At 38.0% G+C, this 22,326-nt stretch overlaps 1 protein-coding gene across 1 annotated transcript in view; it reads left to right on the top strand.

Moving 5' to 3' along the window:
* Positions 1-22,326, top strand: part of LOC145979600 (uncharacterized) — a 279,253-nt gene that overhangs the window by 139,244 nt on the left and 117,683 nt on the right. The window contains exon 15 of the mRNA XM_083112566.1: positions 1,457-1,668. Coding sequence (XP_082968692.1) covers positions 1,457-1,668 — 212 coding nt within the window. The remainder of the gene's footprint in view (positions 1-1,456; positions 1,669-22,326) is intronic.

The following is a 22,326-nucleotide window of genomic DNA, read 5'->3' as shown; positions in this document are numbered from 1 at the left end:
ACCTGGACTTTGCTGTTGCCATTCACACCAATCACCACAATATTCCTTTTAATGATTGTTTCCAGGTAGCGATCGTCCACTTCTTGCCCCAATCCACCAACACCTCAATAGGTAGAAGATGGGAGAGGGCCTACATATCGACCATGAATGCAACCACACCCCCAGGCCTGAAGAAGGCCACCCAGTAACGCCCCTCATCCCCTATCCTCACCCTCACCACCACCTTTCCCCAACCAACCCCCCGCCCGACCACTCACAGTTTTCGACAAGCCTGGCCAAAGAACCATCTATATATATTTTTTTGTGGAACTGTCAACACTTTTTTTCTTCTTCGGGACCTGGCAACACTGCAGGTCATGCTTACTCTTCCTTCGTGTCACCAAGTACTACAACGTCTCTCTACTCCTGAAGATATGACATACCATCATGAAAATTTGAATTTTTTCTGTGTCCGGTGAGTGTTTCCTCTCTCCTCTTTCACTTTATATATATATATATATATATATATATATATATATATATATATATATATATATATATATATATATATATATATATAAAATCTTGTAATTGTCACGTCTGCTGAGAACTGGTTGAACTATTTACAAGGACATCGTTCTGGTTATTGTTGTTGAGGTCCACACCTAGGATCCTTAGGGTCGATTTCTTCGATACCCTTATATATATATCCCTTGGCATTTTGACACTATCTTTTGGAATTAACTTGAATTTGTTCTCTTCCTTAGAGATATATTCTTTCAATCCCAATGGATCCAGAACCCACGCTGGAGGCTGAATTATCTCGCCCTTCCTTTCTCCGCTGAGCCAATAACGCCTCACATGTCTTGCGGCCAGCCTGCTTCCCACGCTTCTTAGGCATCTGCGTCGCCAACTATATGTGACAACCTAAAGGGACAGTTAAGGTTCATATCCTTTCACGTGCTCCTTAACCAGGTGCCGCGTATAATGCACAACTCGTTGTGCTTTGGTTCAGCCTAGGACTTAATTTAAGTGAAATGAAATCCACACTTTACACAGTGCTGCCATCTGTTAGTCACCGTTTCAATTATTTACCATATGTTTTACTCATGCGGGCATGTGACATGATCCATATTTGAGGGTCCACTACCACAGACAAATTACAGTTATACATGTACTACAGCTTGGAGCATATACCACTAGTTTTGATAATTTGAGCGTTACTTGAAGAAGTTCTAAATTCTGTACACTATCTAGTGTAATCCATGTGAACTATTTGATGCTCAAGCAAAATTCTATCACTGCATCACTTTAGTTTGAACATTTTCTGAATATTTTTGAAACCATTTTTGAATATGAACAAACTTTCCTAGACTAGATTTAGGCATATCAAGAATCTCGAGGCAGCTCTAACACAATTTATAATAATAATAGAGTAATGTAAGCGTATCCTGACTACATGTTATTTTTCTTTCAGATTAACATTCCTGTCTCTTTCTAATGAGGCTTCATTGCACTTCCATACTGATCATTCTGTTGAATATTCTGGTTTCAAGGCAAACTGGCTGGCAGTTGACGTCACTGGATGCCCATATGAGAACTTGACATTAGTAGAAGGCAAGTCTAGGTATTCCAACTTTCTGCATCTACTGATGAGAAGACATGGATGTTCCAATAACACAGTTACAGGTAAAACTGTTACTATTAAAACTTGTACTGAAATGCATTATTTTGAGATAAGATAGCAATCACCAATGTGAGGATGATAAAAAAAAAGGAAATGCCTGACTTGTCAGCACCATGCACAGAATATTTAACAAACATTTTAGAAAGTCATATAAATACAAGGAAAAATGGCTCGACATGAATAAAAACAGCATATTTATGTATCAAACCCACAAGAGAAAAATGTGATTGCAAATGGAATTTCAGTATTCAAGTGTGTGCATGTGTTTATATGACAGAATGATTTTATTTTTTTCCTAAACAATATACAAAATATGGTTACATAGAAATATTAGTATTTTATGTATACGGATGGATCAAAAAGTAGTGAAACTACTTTCGGAAGTATGCGCTTATGCGCTGGTACCTGAAAATTAACCCAGGGTGTCAGTTCCACAAATTTTTAGATTCCTCCGCTTTTCTTTGATTCATCCTTTATTTTCCATTTTTCATTACAAAAATTCACTGTGACATTGGCATGAATGCCCCAGTGTGAAGAACCAAATTTGTTCGTTTTTTCCTGAACAAAGTTGGTTTTAGATCATTCTACAAGGTAAGAAGATTAAGATAAAGGTTAGTAATAGTAGGAAGGAAATATGTGTTAGTGTTTAACATTAATATTATTTATGAATACAGATACAAAATTACATAAGTGTGTAATTGGGTGGGTAATGTTTTGTTACGATAAGTTTTATTGTGTGTCGTGTGCATTAGTGTTGATGAATGAGATGAGGGATAGACATTAACACGATTCTATGAATGTTAAACAGGGTCTATGTTCTAGTATGTTATGTTTGAGATAGTGAGAGTTTTATTGGCTTTGAGATGTAAGTATTAATACTAGGAAGGGATATGAAAGAACAAGTGGTGCTTGATTCAGGGAGACTTGCAGGAGACCAGCAAGAGTTGGTCAGGCTTGGATGAACATCGGTACAACAGTTGGTACCTGGGACATCATCAGGAAGGAAAGAGGTAGGGAGGGATTTCCAGGGAAGTATCGCATACTTTAGTATGTATGGTAGTGGAAATATGGAGAATTGTCAAGAATCAGTGAGAGGAGTTTGCAGAGTGTTTAGTAACAAGAATAAAGAAGGGGGTGTAAGATTACAGTTTAAGAAAGAAACGAAAAATAAAAATCTGGGTTAAATTTGGTTGGTTCCTGGGTCGAGTCCTTGCAGTCTTATCCTTTGCCTTTCTCCAGGGAGGCGTAACCTTCTCTTTCTGCTGTATCACTGTCTTGTGTATTAGTGTCTCCTTCTTGATGTTCCTGTGAGAGGTTCTGCTTCATTATCCTCTTGGTGATCTTAGTCCGAAGGAGAGAAGTCCTGTTGTTGTTGTTGAGTTTGTCGAAGGTGGATTCTTTGTGATCTTCTGGGGGTATATTACATTCCGGAGGTAGGGGTTGAATGGGGAGGTGAGTGATGCCAGATTTGAAAAGGGAAAGTTCCTCTTTTGACACCAGGTTGTGTTAAGTCATTTAGTAATGTAAAGTGCTTGGGATTTCTTATTAACTGGTACGTATTGAAGTTTGGTAGCTTCTGTCTTAAATCTTCGATTTGTTTGTTCGATGTGTGGCAAAAAAAGGCTTTATGTTTCGGTGTGTCTCTCTCGGTATTACATTTCAGGCATTTATCAGTCTGTCTGAGGTTGTACTTATTTAGGTGTTGACCATAGGACAGTGTCCCGTTAGGAAATGTATGAGACCTCTCGTGGGGTGGAAATGGTCCATCGATAATCACTCTTTTATGTTTGGAAGGAAGCTGTGAAGTCTCCTTCCTTGTGTAGCTTGTGTCCATTCCTGTTGCCAGACACTAAACAAGTGGTGAATTTGTGGTACAGTGGCAGGGCGCATTCCAATTAGATTATAGATTTCATCCTCTTTTCCATTTCTAAAGTAATATTTTGATGCTCTAGTTTTAATGACAATTTCAATAGGCTGTAGGCCCACAATTATCAGAAGAGCCAGGGTTGAGGTTATTCTGAATACACCTGAGAGGCGAAGTATCACTTTGTGTTGTGAAGATCTCAATCTGATTTTACTGGTTTCCATGGCCCACAAGGGCAGCCATAGGAAATAATAACATTATATATGGTAATGAGATATGTTTTTATGTGTGATAGTGGAAGGTTGTAGTTTGCGGAACTCAATGTGGCTAGACTGTTTATAGTTGTTTCGGCCTGGGTTGTTGCCAGGGCTATGTGTCTGTTAAAAAACATCTTCTCTTGAAGAGTAATACCAAGGTATTTAGCTTCTCTTACTCTTTTTTAAGTTTCTTTCTCTGAGTTTGATTTGAGGGTTTCTTTGTAACTTCCCCTTAAGGATAATATAATGAGTCTTTTCCGAAGCTATTTTGAGTTTAGCATGATCACACCAATCGGATAGCATATTGATTGCAGTAGATGCTTTATCTTCGATTTCCCTTCGTGAGTTACCAGAAGTGAGCATGATAATGTCATCCACATAAGCTATGATCTGGTCTATGTCTGGATGGTCTTGTAGTTTCATAAGCGCAGGCTCCAAGTTAGTATTCCAAAGCTCAGGTCCCAGAATGGAACCCTGAGGATAACCTTTTGACGTAATCTTACTCATTTGTAGATCCGGATATTTGATGCTAACTTTTCTGTTAGAGAAATAATTTTTCAGAAGTAGGAAGAGTGTACCTGGGCAGTTCATGTTTTTAAGTGTTTGAAAAAGGCTGGGCCACCACAAGTTGTCAAATGCCCCGGCAATGTCCACCATAATTCCAACCATGTACTTGTTTGGAGTGTTTTGTGTTGTAGACGATAGCAGGCGTAATGCATCGTCAGTGCATTTACCTTTCGTGAACCCAAATTGTATCCCTGATATGGGTTTGAGCAGGCGAAATTATTTGAGTCTTTTTAGGATAAGTTTCTCGAAGAGTTTTCCCAAAACGTTGAAAAGGCATATTGGTCTGTATGATTTGACCCTGGTTTCATCTTTATTTGGATGTTTCTTGATGATTATTAAGTTTGTTTCCTTCCAGGTTTCTGGGAACGTCTTCTGGATAAGGCACTCATTAAATAGTTGAGTAATGTAAGGCGTAATTACTGGGATGATTTCTTGTATTATTTCCACAGGAATTCCGTCTGGTCCCGGGGACGTCTTCCTTTTCATGCTGCTTATTTCGTTTTCTACTTCCTGGGTAGTGAAAGGTAATATTGGTGATTCTGGATATGGCTGGTGATAGATTTTTCTTGTATCCTTATTTTCATCGCTGTCGTTTTCAGGTTTTTCGTCTGTTATGCGATTCTTCATTAGGAAGTTGATGGTTTCTTCCAAGTCCTTTGTCATATTCATGTTGATCTTGTCATTAATTAACGTGGAAATGGTTTGCGTTTTTTTTTATATTGCCGGTAGAAATGTTATACGTGGTGCCCCATTTATTTATTTCCAGACGTTTTTCGATGAAGATATTCCATTGTTGCATCTTAAAATTTAGAAGCTCAGTTTCTTATTACCTTTTATTGGCACGATAAATCTGGAGGTTGGCATTCTGTATTGTGCGATGATGGATTTTTTATATAGTTTCCTGGCTTTTTGTATTTGTTTCTCAAGGTTGGTTAGTTTCTTTGGCCATGGTTTCCCCTTCATTTTTCTTTGGTTATTTCTGGGTGTTGAATTTTGAATTGCTTGGCTTATGTTTGCAGAGAGTTCCTCTGCGAGCGTGTTGAGTGATTTTTGTTGCTCCAATTCTTCAGGAATAATGAGTTCTTCTAGGAATTTTTGATGATCGATTTCTCTCCAGTTTAATATGTTCTTCTGGTCTGTCTGTTCAAGCTGATGTTGCCTGTACATTAAGTCGAATAGTATTAAGTTGTGATTGCTTGTTGTGGCGAGATCTATAACTTTCCAGTTTCGGACATCGCCCCAGGCCCTTGCATTTGTGAGTGTTAGATCAATGTTGCTTGAGGCGCCCGCCCTTCCCCTGTAGGTGGGGGGATTATCTGGCTGATTTTTGACTTGTAAGTTGTGCTCTGAAATGAATTCCACCATGTCTATTTCCTTGGTGTCAGTTTCTTGGCTGTACCACCACAGAGAAGAGGAGCTCATGTCAGCTGTGATTATGATATTGTAGTTTTTGTACGCATTGCAGATCAGACCGATTTTTTCCAGATATGGGTCTATGTCATGGCTGAATTGAAAATAGCTATTTATTAAGATCCAAGAACCATGCTCGGAAGATATTTGAGCACAATTTATGTGTGTGTCACAGAATTGTGTTATTTTAGTGACTGTTAGATTTCTGTTTAGGTTAATTATTGCTGCCATGGTTTGATTGGAGTCCTGAATTGTGTGTACGTTGAGTGGTATGTAAGGAATTTTGTTTTTGGATGTGTATGGTTCTTGCATGAGAATTATGTCAATGTATTGCTCTTTGCAGTAATTGATTGTTCCAAGTGTTGCAAGTTTGCTTCTTCTGGTGTTGATCTGTGCAACACGTATCATGTAGTTTTTTATGAGTGCCGTACTCATTGAGGCACCGGGGCCATTCGTTTGTTGCTATGAACTCCATCCTCCCATGTGCCCTTACAAAGTCTGCACAAACATCGTCAAGTACCAGTGACTCTCCGCGATGTCCGAAAACTGTCTCGGTTAACCGGAGCAGCTTCTCTGTGTCGGTAGGAAGGTTGTAAGTTTTTAACGTTATCCTGTCCATTGCTTCTGGTATGGGGAAGGTAATAGTTTTGCCCTTGCCTTTCTTCTTCCTGACTAGTAGTCTCAGTGCTGTAATGAGAATGTCTCTCTCTTCTAGGCATGGAAGTTTCAAGTTGTGTTCGAAGTTTCTATATATTAGGTACGGATCCGAGGTATGGGATGAGCGTTCTGGTGAGGGTGATGAAGGTTTGAGTCTGTATTGAGATCGGTGTCATATAAGTTAAGGGTGTCTTCTGCAGTGAGTTCAATTTTCTTGAATGTGAGAGGGGTTTGAGATGATGTGTCAGATGTAGGTGTTCGTGTCAGAGCGGGTTTTATTACCTCAATTGGGGCAGAAGGAGTTGGAAAAGAATCATTGAGGATGGAAAGGGTGTTTGAAGTGGATTTTATATTCTCGGATGGGTTGGACGGTTCAGCAGAGAAGTCGAGAAGGGTCGGGGGATTGAAGTATGTGCTATATGGGTACATGAAGGCGGGAGTTTCTGGGTTTAGCGTGGAAGAGTTTACTAAATCGAATGCTTTTTTTTAGTCGGTATTCTGCCGCTCTCTTAGCGTTTCTTTTTCTTCTACTTGGTGGATTTATTTTCCTTTTTTGTTTTAGGGGTGTTCTCCATAGTCTGTCAAGTCCACTAGTCTTTGCCACATGAGGGTGTGTGTTGGGCAGTCTTTGTTGTCTTTACTATTGCATGTTTTGTTCCTGTTTTTACATGGAATGCATGTTTTTGGTTGTTTTTCTTATCATCACAGTTTTGGCGTTCATGATTCTCATTCCCACAATGGGTGCACAAGGGTTTGTTTTTGCAGTATTTTGCTACATGGGACAGATCTCCACATTTCAGGCAATCTGCAACCACGATATAATCTTTGATAAAAAGAGATAGGAACGGTAAATATACCTTTTCTGTGCGGAGAAGAATTTTTCTAATTTTACTTGTAGTTTGTACCACTAGATGTACTGTGTTCCTGTTACGGGGTCCTGTTTTAAATCTCACATTGAAATCATTTGTGTATTCTTCATATGGAATAGATTCTTGGAGGTTAAGGCTGTAAAATTCTGTGTAAAATTCCTCTGGGTCTTTATTGGCCAGAACGTCATATGATAAGAAGTGGCTCCTTTTTTCGAGAGTTTTCTACTTGGATGTTATGTTTACGAAGATCTTGATTATTAATTAATTTCTCGGCTTCTTCCTTGGAAGCTGTTTCCACTATCACCATTTGATTTGTGATTCTTATGTTATTGATTTTGATATTTTCCCTCACTGGATTTACTGTGGTGGTCAAAATTTCCTGTATCTTCTTAGCACTCATTTTCCTATCTTTGTCAGACATCAAGACAGTGTGCTTTACGGTAGATGTGGCTTTCTGTATTTGTTGTTGTTTGTCAGGTTTCTTTGTTGATACAACCTGGGAGTATAATACGCCTTCTCTAGGGGTTGCAGATTGGACATGGTGATATATTTCTTGAAGGATTTTATTTACGGCGTTGAGTGATTTGTTCTCCGACACTGTTTCTTCATGTACCAGGTGGTTATAATTAAAGTGACGATGTTCAGAGTGGTGCAGCATGGGCTGTAATGAGAGTAGCAGTCTGAAACTTCATAGATATGTTAATGAAGCAATGCACTCGTGAATTATGCAAAATAATAATAATAATAATAATAATTCTAATTCACACCACCAGGGTAAAAAATGGCGCTGTAAGCAGTCAAAACGTGGAATTTTCTGTAACTCTGACGTCAAAGTCGGTGACATTGCCTAACCATTGTGTGAGCTCCCTGGTTGTTGTTGGTGACGCTTGTTGCTTTTTTCCTTTAGTTATGTGAATGTTCGCCGAACTTTAAAAGTTTGATTTTTTCCATGTAAAAAGCAATGGCTATTGCGAAGAAAGGCCATGCACTGCTAGTGAAGTTTTTTTTTTTTACCAGAATAGGAGCAATAGCAATGCTGCACTGCAAAAATATCGCCAACAGAAAGGGCTGAGAAGAGGGCCCATGTCAATTAATGGGCAGAAGAAGATGATGAAGAAATTCAAGGAAACAGGTGAATTGGGTGTTGCACCATCTTGCATGAAAATGGTGGTGTGTTCACAGTTCCGTTCTTGCAAAGCTGGAATCACGTGTTGCACAAGGAGGTCCCTATAATGTGCAGATGTCACTGTACACCTAACAGGCCCTCGAGGTGTCATCTCCTCAAAGAAAAACGGACCAAGAATGAAGGAGCTAGTGAACCCACACCAAGCAGTCACGTAAACTGAGTGCCATGGTTGTTCCTGCACAACATGTGGACGAGTGGAACCCCATATGAGACAGTTCTGATTATTCACTGCACCATCCAGAGTAAAATGCGCCTTGTCAGTCCACAGAATATTCCCCGGCCACATGCCATCCACTTCAATGCGTGCCAAAAACTGATGGGCAAACTCACGGCATTGTGGAATATCTTGGGGTTTCAATGGGTGCACAGTTTGAATCTTGTAGGGATACCAGTGTAAAATGCACTGCAAAACCTTGTGAACTATTGACCAGTGGAGTGAAGATTCACATGCCACAGCTCTAGCACTGGTTGCAGAAGTTCAGGCATGTGCTGCACGGTCAGCTATTAGTCTGTATTCTGCCGCTCTCTTAGCGTTTCTTTTTCTTCTACTTGGTGGATTTATTTTCCTTTTTTGTTTTAGGGGTGTTCTCCATAGTCTGTCAAGTCCACTAGTCTTTGCCACATGAGGGTGTATGTTGGGCAGTCTTTGTTGTCTTTACTATTGCATGTTTTGTTCCTGTTTTTACATGGAATGCATGTTTTTGGTTGTTTTTCTTATCATCACAGTTTTGGCGTTCATGATTCTCATTCCCACAATGGGTGCACAAGGGTTTGTTTTTGCAGTATTTTGCTACATGGGACAGATCTCCACATTTCAGGCAATCTGCAACCACGATATAATCTTTGATAAAAAGAGATAGGAACGGTAAATATACCTTTTCTGTGCGGAGAAGAATTTTTCTAATTTTACTTGTAGTTTGTACCACTAGATGTACTGTGTTCCTGTTACGGGGTCCTGTTTTAAATCTCACATTGAAATCATTTGTGTATTCTTCATATGGAATAGATTCTTGGAGGTTAAGGCTGTAAAATTCTGTGTAAAATTCCTCTGGGTCTTTATTGGCCGGAACGTCATATGATAAGAAGTGGCTCCTTTTTTCGAGAGTTTTCTACTTGGATGTTATGTTTACGAAGATCTTGATTATTAATTAATTTCTCGGCTTCTTCCTTGGAAGCTGTTTCCACTATCACCATTTGATTTGTGATTCTTATGTTATTGATTTTGATATTTTCCCTCACTGGATTTACTGTGGTGGTCAAAATTTCCTGTATCTTCTTAGCACTCATTTTCCTATCTTTGTCAGACATCAAGACAGTGTGCTTTACGGTAGATGTGGCTTTCTGTATTTGTTGTTGTTTGTCAGGTTTCTTTGTTGATACAACCTGGGAGTATAATACGCCTTCTCTAGGGGTTGCAGATTGGACATGGTGATATATTTCTTGAAGGATTTTATTTACGGCGTTGAGTGATTTGTTCTCCGACACTGTTTCTTCATGTACCAGGTGGTTATAATTAAAGTGACGATGTTCAGAGTGGTGCAGCATGGGCTGTAATGAGAGTAGCAGTCTGAAACTTCATAGATATGTTAATGAAGCAATGCACTCGTGAATTATGCAAAATAATAATAATAATAATAATAATTCTAATTCACACCACCAGGGTAAAAAATGGCGCTGTAAGCAGTCAAAACGTGGAATTTTCTGTAACTCTGACGTCAAAGTCGGTGACATTGCCTAACCATTGTGTGAGCTCCCTGGTTGTTGTTGGTGACGCTTGTTGCTTTTTTCCTTTAGTTATGTGAATGTTCGCCGAACTTTAAAAGTTTGATTTTTTTCCATGTAAAAAGCAATGGCTATTGCGAAGAAAGGCCATGCACTGCTAGTGAAGTTTTTTTTTTACCAGAATAGGAGCAATAGCAATGCTGCACTGCAAAAATATCGCCAACAGAAAGGGCTGAGAAGAGGGCCCATGTCAATTAATGGGCAGAAGAAGATGATGAAGAAATTCAAGGAAACAGGTGAATTGGGTGTTGCACCAGGGAGAGGAAGGCGGCCCATCCTCGTGGAAGTTGTGGACTAAGTTGCTGTAGCTGTAGGTAGCTGACCGTGCAGCACATTCCTGAACTTCTGCAACCAGTGTTAGAGCTGTGGCATGTGAATCTTCACTCCACTGGTCAATAGTTCACAAGGTTTTGCAGTGCATTTTACACTGGTATCCCTACAAGATTCAAACTGTGCACCCATTGAAACCCCAAGATATTCCACAATGCCGTGAGTTTGCCCATCAGTTTTTGGCACGCATTGAAGTGGATGGCATGTGGCCGGGGAATATTCTGTGGACTGACAAGGCGCATTTTACTCTGGATGGTGCAGTGAATAATCAGAACTGTCTCATATGGGGTTCCACTCGTCCACATGTTGTGCAGGAACAACCATGGCACTCAGTTTACGTGACTGCTTGGTGTGGGTTCACTAGCTCCTTCATTCTTGGTCCGTTTTTCTTTGAGGAGATGACACCTCGAGGGCCTGTTAGGTGTACAGTGACATCTGCACATTATAGGGACCTCCTTGTGCAACACGTGATTCCAGCTTTGCAAGAACGGAACTGTGAACACACCACCATTTTCATGCAAGATGGTTCAACACCACATGTCGCTCGCCACGTGAAAGATTTGCTGCGAGAAACCTTCACTAATGACCGCATCATCTCTAGGCAGTTTCCAGATTCATGGCCTTTCAGATCCGCCGACCTTAATCCATGTGACTTCTGGCTGTGGGGAAATTTAATAGATCGTGTCTATCAGGGACATGTCCGGTCTCTGCCTGATCTGAACAATAATATGTTGCTCAGATTTCAACAGACATGCTGCGAGCAACTGTCGACCATGCCGTGTTACGAATGCAGCATGTTGCTGAATTGGGAAGCCATATTGAACAGTTCTTGTAACCATAGTTCCTAATAAACATGCCAGAACCATTTGTTCTCATGTGTTTGATCTTTCCTGCCTTTTTCCTGTAACTATACCACGTTTTGACTGCTTATAGTGCCATTTTTTACCCTGGTGGCGAGAATTGGAACTTTTTTTTTTTTTTTTGCATAATTCACGAGCGCATTGCTTCATTAGCATATCTACGAAGTTTCAGATTGCTCTCTCATTACAGCCCATGCTGTACCACTCTGAACACCATCACTTTAATTATAACCACCTGGTACTTGTTCTAATTTGCTCATCAGTTCTAGGAGGATGGATTTTGTTTCTTCTGATATGTTATTTTTTCTTTAGCGACAAGGGTAGTAATTTCTAATACCAGTTTTCTGTGCATCTCTAACTTGATAGTCTGAGCAACATGAACACTGTCTATTGAAGATACGCCAGTTGTATTGGAGTTTGATGTCTGAATGTTAGTGCCTGGTGTCTGGGAGGAAGGGTTGGCTGGTGAGGGGTTGAATGACTTTTTCCAGTGGTCCTGGGGCTGTTGTAGGGGTGAATTTGGCTACCTTTATGTCAGAGGAGAAGGTGGAGGAGGGGGAGGGGGAATGACGGACAGGGCTTCCACCAAAACCAAAGTGGGTGTTTTGCTTGGGGATTGAATTTTTGTTTTTGGGTGTGGCGCCACCGTTGGGAGCCATAAGGAACACCAACAGTAGTCCAAGTTGTGTGCACTGATGAAATCTGGATTAAAGACGGAGAGCGGTCGTTAACTGCAATCAAACAGTCGCAAACACAGGTTGCCCGGTGCTACAAGAACTGAGGTGTACTCTATAGTATTGGAACGGACTTCACACTTTCGAGTGACGTCACGCTATGTGAATGTCCTTTGTAACAGCTGAGTGAATGAGAATGACGTCATGCCCCAGCAATGCACAGACCCCTCTAGCCGAAAGTTATGCTGTATCGTGGTAGTTGTATTTGTCAAATAAAACTGAACTACTGTATTGATTTCGGTTCTGGGGGTCTCAGAATGTCAATCAGACTTCTCATAAAACTGTTATGTTTAATAACAAAGCTAACTCGGTTCTGGTTGTCTGTGTCTGGTTGTTATTTATACCACTGACATTCGTTAGGCTTAACTGATGTGGCTCCGCAAGGATAACATGGGAATGTTTTTTTTCACAACAGTTCTTCTGCTTATGGGTGAATTCGCTTTTAGTTTATTTTCAGATCAAGATTGGTCCTTCTTACGTGACCATTTGGGAGTGAGCAAAGCTAACTACCCCTTGGGTGAGCTGCAGGGGGTGTCTTTTGTGTTCATCTGCGGGCAACAGTATTCTCCATAAGAAATATATGGAGAGTGCACATGATCACTATTTTGCAGTTTTTGAGAAAGAACTTACCGGAACAGATTGTGGGGGTGTCCTGCGACCTAAGGAACACCTAACATTACCGCATGCTGCCCTCACTTACACTAACCCTCATTAATTACCACACATTTTGTCGATTTTGACGGAGCACTTTTACTCATGATGAAGTTTGCTTGGCACACGCAAATGTTAATATGTTTATATGTATGTATGTATGTATGTATGTATGTATGTATGTGTGTGTGTGTTTGTGTTTGTGTGTACCCATATTGATAGAAGTTAAGAAAAAGATAAAAGATTTTAGAAGAGATACTGTGAACTAGTCGTGTTGAAAAGAGATTGTCTTTTGTCTTTGTTGAATGTCTTTCATGTAGTTTATATAACATGAAGTTATAATTTAAAATAAATGTTGTTTTGTTCGTTAACGTTTTGCCTAATTGAAGATCATTACAATTGGCGACGAGGATGGGATGGAACGAAGGCAACAAGAATAATGTGTATAAGAAGATTAGTCTTATTATGAGTAAGAAGGTATGAATAATGGAGGTTAGTAATCATGTACAGTTTTTTGAACAGTTCGATGTGGAACGTGGCAATATTCAAACATACATTGAAAGGTTTGATCAATTCTGTTTGGCAAATAATATTGCAGCAGATAAAAGAGTTTGTACATTAATTTCCGTAGCTGGCGGAAGAGTGTACGATATACTAAGCGATTTAGTGGCACCAGCAAAAGTTTCACAAAAATCATATGAAGATTTATGTTCTTTATTGCTAACTCATTTTAAGCCTAAAAGAAATGTCATAGCTGAAAGGTATAAGTTTCATTTGTTGAGACAAGAGGAAGGGCAAACGTTATCTGAATTTATAATATGTTTGAAGCATCAAGCAGCTAATTGTTCATTTGGTACGTTTCTTAATGAAATGATGAGAGACCAATTAGTTTTTGGCATACGTAGCGAAGTAACAAGAAAGAAATTATTAGCTGAACCAGAGCTTGATTTTATGAAAGCAGTATCCTTATCATCAACCATGGAAATGGTAGAACAAGATGTAAGGTTATTTTATCAAAAAGATAAGACTGTATTTAGTAATGTACATCATCTACAAAAAGATAGAACAGTTAGTCAGCAAAGTAAGAAAGGTGCTTTTAAATGTTCAAGGTGTAATAATGTACACGAAAAGTACAAATGTCCGGCTTGGAATGTACATTGTTTTAAATGTGGATTAAAAGGTCATTTTCAGCAGTGCTGTAAGAATATAAATAGCAATGTTCTTAGGAAGGAAGCTTCAACTAAGGTGAGACATGATGTTGATACATCTATGAAGCCTTTGTTGTTAAACGGCGTACATGTGGAAGTTAAACAACCTGTGTACGGTAATAAGAAAAGTAGGTTAGACTTAAGGAGTCTTAATGAGAATTCAAGTGAACCTTCACATGAGAATAATGTACATAAGAATCAATTATATGTACAAAAATCGGATGTTGAAATGAGTAGCTCTGGAAGTGAAGCTGATAATTGTTTAGTTAGGTTGATGTGCAATGGCAAACAGGTCCAATTCGAAGTGGATACGGGTGCAGCAGTATCTGTTTGGGATGAGGAATTCCATACAACGAATTTTAGGAACATTCCAGTTATAAAGAGTGTTCTCACTTTACGGAATGCAGATGGGAGACCACTACCAATATTAGGGAGAGTTATGCTGGATGTGCAGTTAGAAAATGGAGGATTAAAAATGCCCTTGTACATTTCCCGAAATAAATTGAAAACCCCTATTTTAGGAAGGACCTGGTTGGATAAATTATGGCCAGAATGGAAATCTTGGTTTCAGTTAACGATTTCTAGGGACAGTTGTTTGTTAACAGTATCGAAGCAACTAAGTTTTACTAATCAGAAAGTTGAATACTTAATAAATAAGTACAGATAAGTTTTTTCTGGTAATATTTGTGAGCCTATTAAGCAATTTAAAGCTACAATACCAATCAAGGAGGGAGCAGTTCCAATATTCAAGAAAGCATACGAAGTTCCATACAGTTTACAACCGAAAGTAAAGGCTGAATTGGATAATTTAGTTCAATTGGGAGTTTTGTCACCTATTCAGTATTCTGATTGGGGTACACCTTTAGTGGTAGTAAAGAAAAATAATGGTGATCTCCGGCTGTGTTCTGATTTTAAGGTAACCGTCAATAAAGTGGTAGAAAAAGTAACTTATCCTTTGCCACGAGTGGATGATTTACTTAATTCTTTAGTGAATGCAGACACATATGTAGTGTTGGACCTGACCAAAGCATATCTTCAACTATTACTCGATGAGAGTGCTAAAAAGTTATTGGTGCTCAATACTAAATGGGGATTGTTCACTTATAACAGGTTACCAATGGGTTTAAGCTGCAGTGCACAGATTTTCCAAAGAACAATGGATCAAGTACTGTTTGATTATACATTTGCCAAATGCTACCTGGATGATTTAATTATAACAGGCCGTGGAGAAGAAGAATGTTTCAAGAACACAAAACTAGTTTTGGATAGATTGACATATTACAATATAAAAGTTAATCTCGATAAATGTCAGTTCTTCAAAAAAGAGGTAGACTATTTAGGTTACAGGATATCTAGTAATGGTTTTCAACCTTTAATCAAGAATAAGACAGCAATATTGAATTGTCCAGAGCCAACAAACGTTAAAGAATTGAAGTCATATTTAGGAATGATTTCATTTTATCATAGGAGCATGCCAAAGTTCGCTATGAAGATAACACATCTTTATGAATTGCTAAAGAAAGGAGCAGTGTGGTCGTGGACAGATCGACATAAAGCGGAATTTCTTGAATCCAAAGAAGCATTGCGAAAAGCTGAGATATTAACTCCATACAACCCAGATCAAGATATTGTATTGATTGTAGATGGAAGTGGTGTAGGAGTTGGGGCTCAGTTGTGTAATAAGATTGAGGGTGAATTGAAAACAATTGCCTGCACTTCGGCGACACTAGCGCCTTCAGAGAGAAATTACAGCCAATTTGAAAGGGAAGCGTTAGCTTTAGTGACGGGCATTAAGAAATTTCATAAATATCTTTATGGAAAGCATTTCATAGTCTATAGTGATTCTTTACCTGTAAAATATATTTTTGGAGAAGCAGCAGCAATTCCATCATTAGCTTGTTCACGTTTACAGAGATGGGCCTTGTTATTATCACAATACTCATACACTATTGTTTACACAAAACGTGTAGATGTAGCAGATTTTTTATCTAGATTGCCAATAGAGGAAGACACAGGGGATGCTGAGGAATCTTTAAATTATATTGACACCTTTGAAATTGAACCTCTATTGTTAGATAACATAGTAAAGAAGACGAAAGAAGATGACATTTTACAAAAAGTTGTACAATGGGTTGATGTTGGGTGACCTAATTCACTTCCAAAAGAGTTTCAAAATACCATTGTCTTACATTATTACAGAAGGAAGAATGAAATAACCATGAACAAAGGATGCCTTATGTGGGGAAGACGTATAATAATTCCTAAAGAATGCAGGGAAACAGTGTTGAAGCTGTTACATGCAGAACATGTAGGTACACCTAAAATGAAGATGATGGCTAGAGAATTCTACTGGTGGCCTTTAATAGACGAGGATCTTGAAAGGTTGGGAAATCAATGTGTAGAATGCAATAGTTTTCAAAGAAGTACATCCAAAAACAAATATGTCGGATGGAAACAAACAGATATTCCTTTTGAAAGAATACATGTTGATTTTTTTGAATACGGAGGAAGGAAATTTTTGCTATTCATTGATAGTTGCTCTAGATGGACAGAAATATGGCAGGTGCGATCGACAACAGGAGAAGAAACTATAGAATGTTTAAACAGAAATTTCCAGATATTTGGTTATCCATCTGTTATTGTGTCAGATAATGGACCGCCTTTTAGGAGTAATCAATTTGAGAAATTCTGTGAAAAGCATGGAATAAGATTGATACATTCACCGCCTTGGAATCCGGAAAGTAATGGTTTAGCGGAAAGGTGGGTGCAGACAGTTAAAGGCTTATTAAGAAAGAAATATTTTCAAAGTAGAAATGAGGGACGTAGAATTGACTGGACAAAAATTATAGATAGTATGTTATACTATCTAAGATTTTCGAAGTGGCAATGATTAGGAATGCCTCCAGCAGAAAGAATTATGAGTTATCAGCCGAGAAGTATATTCAACTTACCAAATTGCCAAATAGATGAAAAGGTAGAAAATAATAAATATGAGGCAGAATCTTGGATGCCAAGATCAGGAGAGATAGTTTGGGTAAAAAATTTTCCATCCTTAGTGCCTAAGTTTATAAAAGCTCAGGTGATTAAGAGAGTAGGAGCAAGACTTTTAGAAGTGAAACTTAGAAATGGATTTACAAAAAGAGGGCACAGACATCAAGTGGGAAAGCTTAAGAACAACTATAAAGGTCAGAGATTGGAGGTTGAGAAGAAAGAAGAGGAGTTGGATGACTTTTGGACGTTTCCAATGTATACAGAGACAGCACCAGGACATGGGGAACCAGAGGCAGCTGTACCTACAGAAGCGAGGAACATAGAAAACAGAGAATTTCGAAGATCTTCTAGATCTAAGAAGGAGCCGGATAGACTACAGCTTACCTTTGGTAACAAGACCTATGAATGATTTTTTTTGTTAGAGGGGGAGAATTGATAGAAGTTAAGAAAAAGATAAAAGATTTTAGAAGAGATACTGTGAACTAGTCGTGTTGAAAAGAGATTGTCTTTTGTCTTTGTTGAATGTCTTTCATGTAGTTTATATAACATGAAGTTATAATTTAAAATAAATGTTGTTTTGTTCGTTAACGTTTTGCCTAATTGAAGATCATTACACATATGTCAGTGGTGAGTGCTAAATCCAAGACTATGGCTATCTAAGTTATAGTTTGAATTTAAAAAGAAAAGCTTTCCATTGGGTGTGGGCTCTTCCTCCTTCATGTATTGGAATTTTTGAAGTGGTTACATCGAAATCGAATCATAATGGACATAATCTATTACATGCAGGTATAAGATAATCTATAAGTAACATCTTACCTTAAATCATTTACTTGAACATAAACTCCATTCTTCACTTCTTTTGGGTGAATTTGTAGGTCACATTTTTACAAAATCTTTCTTCAAATTTTTTTTTGTTGTTGTTGTTTTTCTTGTCTTTTTTTTTCAATTGACATAACAGCCAAAGTGCTCAACCAGGCTTCTCATTCTGTGGCTGTGAGATATGTCAGATATATGAGATATATGCAACCCCACATCATAGATCAGAGATTTCTTATGTTGTCATGTTGACAATGCTTATCAAAATCTTCACATTACGATAGGACAGGACAGGCCCAGATTTTAGTGCCATCAAGGAATCCCCACAAATTACCAAAGGAAGGTTTTATGTCGACCCCCACTGCAAGTGAAAGAGCATGTTTACAAGGAGGAAGTTTGGTTTAGCATGCAGTGTTAGTTGAACATTATCCATTGTCTAGTGATTTTAAACTATATTTATTTTAAGACTAAGTTTTGAGAGAGCATCTCTTCTCTCATCTTCAGGTGAAATTTATTTTCCCAGTGGTGGGAATCAAACCTATAACAGATCTGTAATTTTACTACTCCTTCTGTCCCATAATTATAGTCGGTATGCCAAAATGGTAGTACAGGAATGACAGACGAAGAGGCAGATGGAAAACACAATTTGTACTGATCCTTGAGGAATAAAGTTGTATGACTCATTCCCGTGTTTCATGTTCTTCTTCTGTATACACCAATGTCACAGTTTGAATATCGGACAATTATAATGACACAACAAACAAAAATGTACCGGATTATGGGACAGAGGGAGTACAATTTATGCTACTATTTCTAATTTTTGAGGAGAGGGGACCTGTAACGATTTCTTTTGTTTTATGCTCTGGTAGCATATTTGTGTAACGAGATTCTAGTCTTATAGCTATGCTACGATTTTTGTAGTGAGTGAGTAGTCTTGTTGATTCTGATATCTAGTTTTTGCAATGAAGTACAATCTTCCTTTGTTGTAAAAATACATACCACCTATTACAGAACTACTAATATATATGACGTTTACGTAACAATGCTACCTATATTTATATAACTTCATACATCTTCATTTGCGGAAGTGATTTATCAAGAAAACTAATACACTCCTTATGCTGTGTGCCTACTGATTAACCCTTACGAGGCCTCTGTCAAGATATTGTTCACTCACTGGTGAAAAGAACCCAATTGATCGAATGAATACATCTGCCTTAATGCAAAATTGTCGGAAAGTTGGGGGAATCTTCTAGTTCTCCCTTCTGACAAATTTACGTACCTCCATAATATGCACAAATTAATCCTATTAACCCACTCCCCTATTCTACTTCCTTAATTATTTTGACTTTCTAATTTCTAAGCTGAAGAGTTCATTATTTGATTCAAAGGAAAAAATATCCAAAGTTAACTGTCTTTTATTTTAACTATGAATGCAGATAACACAAATATAATAACAATAGTAGGATTTCTTTACACCAATTCATTAGAACCCTGTAGGTTGATTCTTTGTCAATTCATCCTCTCCAGATATTTTACAGAGTATTCTGACTAATAACAATAGTGGTCCTAATTACAGTTTACAATTCTTACGTTAATATTTTACACAAAAAAGGACTCATCAGTAGTAGAATTGCCTACGCAAAAAAACACTTTAATCTCAGTCCCAAAATATTCATATAATCCCCGTTCTCTTTTATACTTTTTTGTAAGCTGCCAGCAAATAAATACAGATATATATAGATCGTAATTCCATTGCTAATAATCACATCCCAAACTTTCACTCACTCATTTACACCACGTTTCTCACAAAGGCCAAAAACATTAAAGTTGATCTATGTACAAAATTGCTGAGAAAGGAAATTCAAGCATACTTACACTCATAACACACACTCCCATCATGTATAAAAGTCATCAAAATATACAAACTGTAAAATCTATCCATTAGTGTAGATAGCTTCGGAGTACATGTGCAAATATCTATAGCAATCTGAAAATTCTAACAAAATCGGGAAGCACAATAAAAAGAAACAGAAATTTGATTTTGACTAGAACCCATGTTAACTGTCTTCCTTCCCCATTACGTACTTCGGCAAATTCCACATGAGTTGGAAAAGACAGGCTGCTCAAGCGAATGCATTCGCTAGCCAGTCTTTTGTGCCTTGCCTCTTGCATAACAAAAGGGGAGGGAACACCAGGCAGGTACTTTGAAAGCTTCTTGTATGACAATAAAATTAATACATTGTCATAACAACATTTGAAAATGGTTAGGTTAAGTTCAGAGTTCCTCATTTGTGAAATAGTTATAATAATAAACAATTGAAAATAACACCTACTAAAAAATCTGGCTTGAACTAGTTGCTCTGATACTAGTTGTCTGTGACTTTGGAAATCTCAAGATGAAACAAAGATAACTACAGATATAGCAATATGGGATGGATATATATTTGTACAAAAATTGTTCATTTTAAAGCATTAAACTTTGCAATTTTATAATAACTTGGATGTTTAAGCTATATAGAAGCCTTTTATGAATCTTGAATGAACTTTGATTATGATATAATCTTTCAAAAGATTCGAAAGTTGTGGAATGTCACTCATATGTATAAAATATGCCATGTTGAATTTGAAGCTGTTAATAGGTATCTGCTTTCATCTTTCTTAACAAGAAAGCTTATAAATGCTACAATTCCTCAAATAAATGCTTTGAGGAAAGTTACATAAAGTGACACACATATGTTCTACATTTGGATATGATTTAGCCAGATGCTGAGTTTTGAAAACTGAAGATCAGGATTGTAGAAAATCTGGATGAAGAAATTGGCATGTTGAATATACTCAGTTGTAGAATGGATGCATGCTAAATTATAAAAAACAAAGACTTACTCTATCTCAAAAGGAGATAATAGAGAAATATTTTCTTCTTATAAATAACATTTATATGTTATAAATGTTCTTGTCAACAAATGCATAATTTGATGCTGTTGTAACTTTTGTTATTTCTTGTTCTTTATCAATATAATTTGCATAAAAATATTTATAATTGTTTGAGCATAAACACTATTCATCAGCATATGTAAGTTGAAATTTATTTTCATCATAGAACCGTAGCATCCTACTTTGCTATTTCATTGATTTGAATTCTGACAAGTATATATATAAAATGATGTGCCAGTCGGGACTTCATATTTAACCGAGGACATTTATCAAAGTGATTGATTAGTGAGATAGATTAGACTGAATTTTCTTCTCGATATTTAGTCTCACTTTCTTCTCTTTTCATCACATTTATCGTCATACGTGTAGAAGTTGATTCCTCAGGCTTGTAGCTTCTTTTTTCTGTCTTTACAAGGACAGCTTAATCGTGAGAAGTGAAAGTGCGCTCATAACATCGGCAGAGCGAGACCTCTACCGGCATTCTTCCGGAAGCAGAAAGTAAACATTACGTAACTGAATTCCTACTCATTTCATGGTGACTTAAATACTTCAATCGCCCAACAAAGGGGAGAGTGAAGCTGTGGTGGGTAGATTTTTAATAAGGCAATTATCTAATCGCTACAGACCATATGTGCTTGAATTCTGCACTGGGATGACTTATAAGGTTTTTGGGTCATTTCAGCCTTCAACATGTCTGATGTCATAGAAATGTCCAAAACCAGAATTCCGAGAAGGTGAATGGTGATTTGGCATTCCCCCTAACCACAGATGCCAACTTAAGAGGAATATCACTAATCTGGCAGATTTGTAATGCTGGTCAGCAACGAAATTCAAGGAAAAGTAACCAGTGATGTTTCTGGCTAGTTTGGGCATATACTAATGACTATTGAATGCATAAGTTGTATGTGGGCACAGCAAGTGCTATAGCTTGCTCTCATCCATGTAATTGGTCCTTTCCAACGGCATAGTTGTAACATCATTGCTTTGTAAACAAGGAGTCCCAGGTTCGATACATGGTGGAGGCACACTCTGGTTTGAATCCCACTTTAACCTGTAGGTCCAGTTCTGATTAGCCTTTGTCATGTTTACTTATAGCAATTATCATTTTAAAAGCTCCACCACATTCTCCTCATTGAATTCACAAGGAGTTTTGCGTCAGAGTGTACCAGATGCTTGGCTCTCGACGTCGGACAGGTAAAACTGGCAATGCTGCTTCCTCTAGTGGGAGAACATTGTAACTCAGCGGAGAAAGCCACGGCTGCGGGTGAGGTTTTCATCCGAGAGAAAAGCAGTGGCAGTTGTGGCATACATACGAAAGGAGCTCTCTTCTCCTTGTTCACACACTGGCAAAGGTGATTGGACCCTGGTCTACACATGGATTTGACTGTGCTTTTTTGACTGCTGGTTTCGACATGGAATAATTAAGTATATTTATATAATTCATTTTGGTTTGTGTTAATGACCGGTCTGTTTTAGCTTACTATGATTTTCTGGAATAGTTTGAATCAAGGCTTTCTGATCACCTAAACCCGTGCCATGCC

The sequence above is a fragment of the Lepisma saccharinum genome, chromosome 26, assembly GCF_977018435.1.
Source record: "Lepisma saccharinum chromosome 26, izLepSacc3.1, whole genome shotgun sequence".
In the NCBI taxonomy this organism is placed as follows: domain Eukaryota; kingdom Metazoa; phylum Arthropoda; class Insecta; order Zygentoma; family Lepismatidae; genus Lepisma; species Lepisma saccharinum.
Note: the sequence above shows the minus strand (reverse complement) of the source record. Positions and strands in the feature narration are given on the sequence as shown.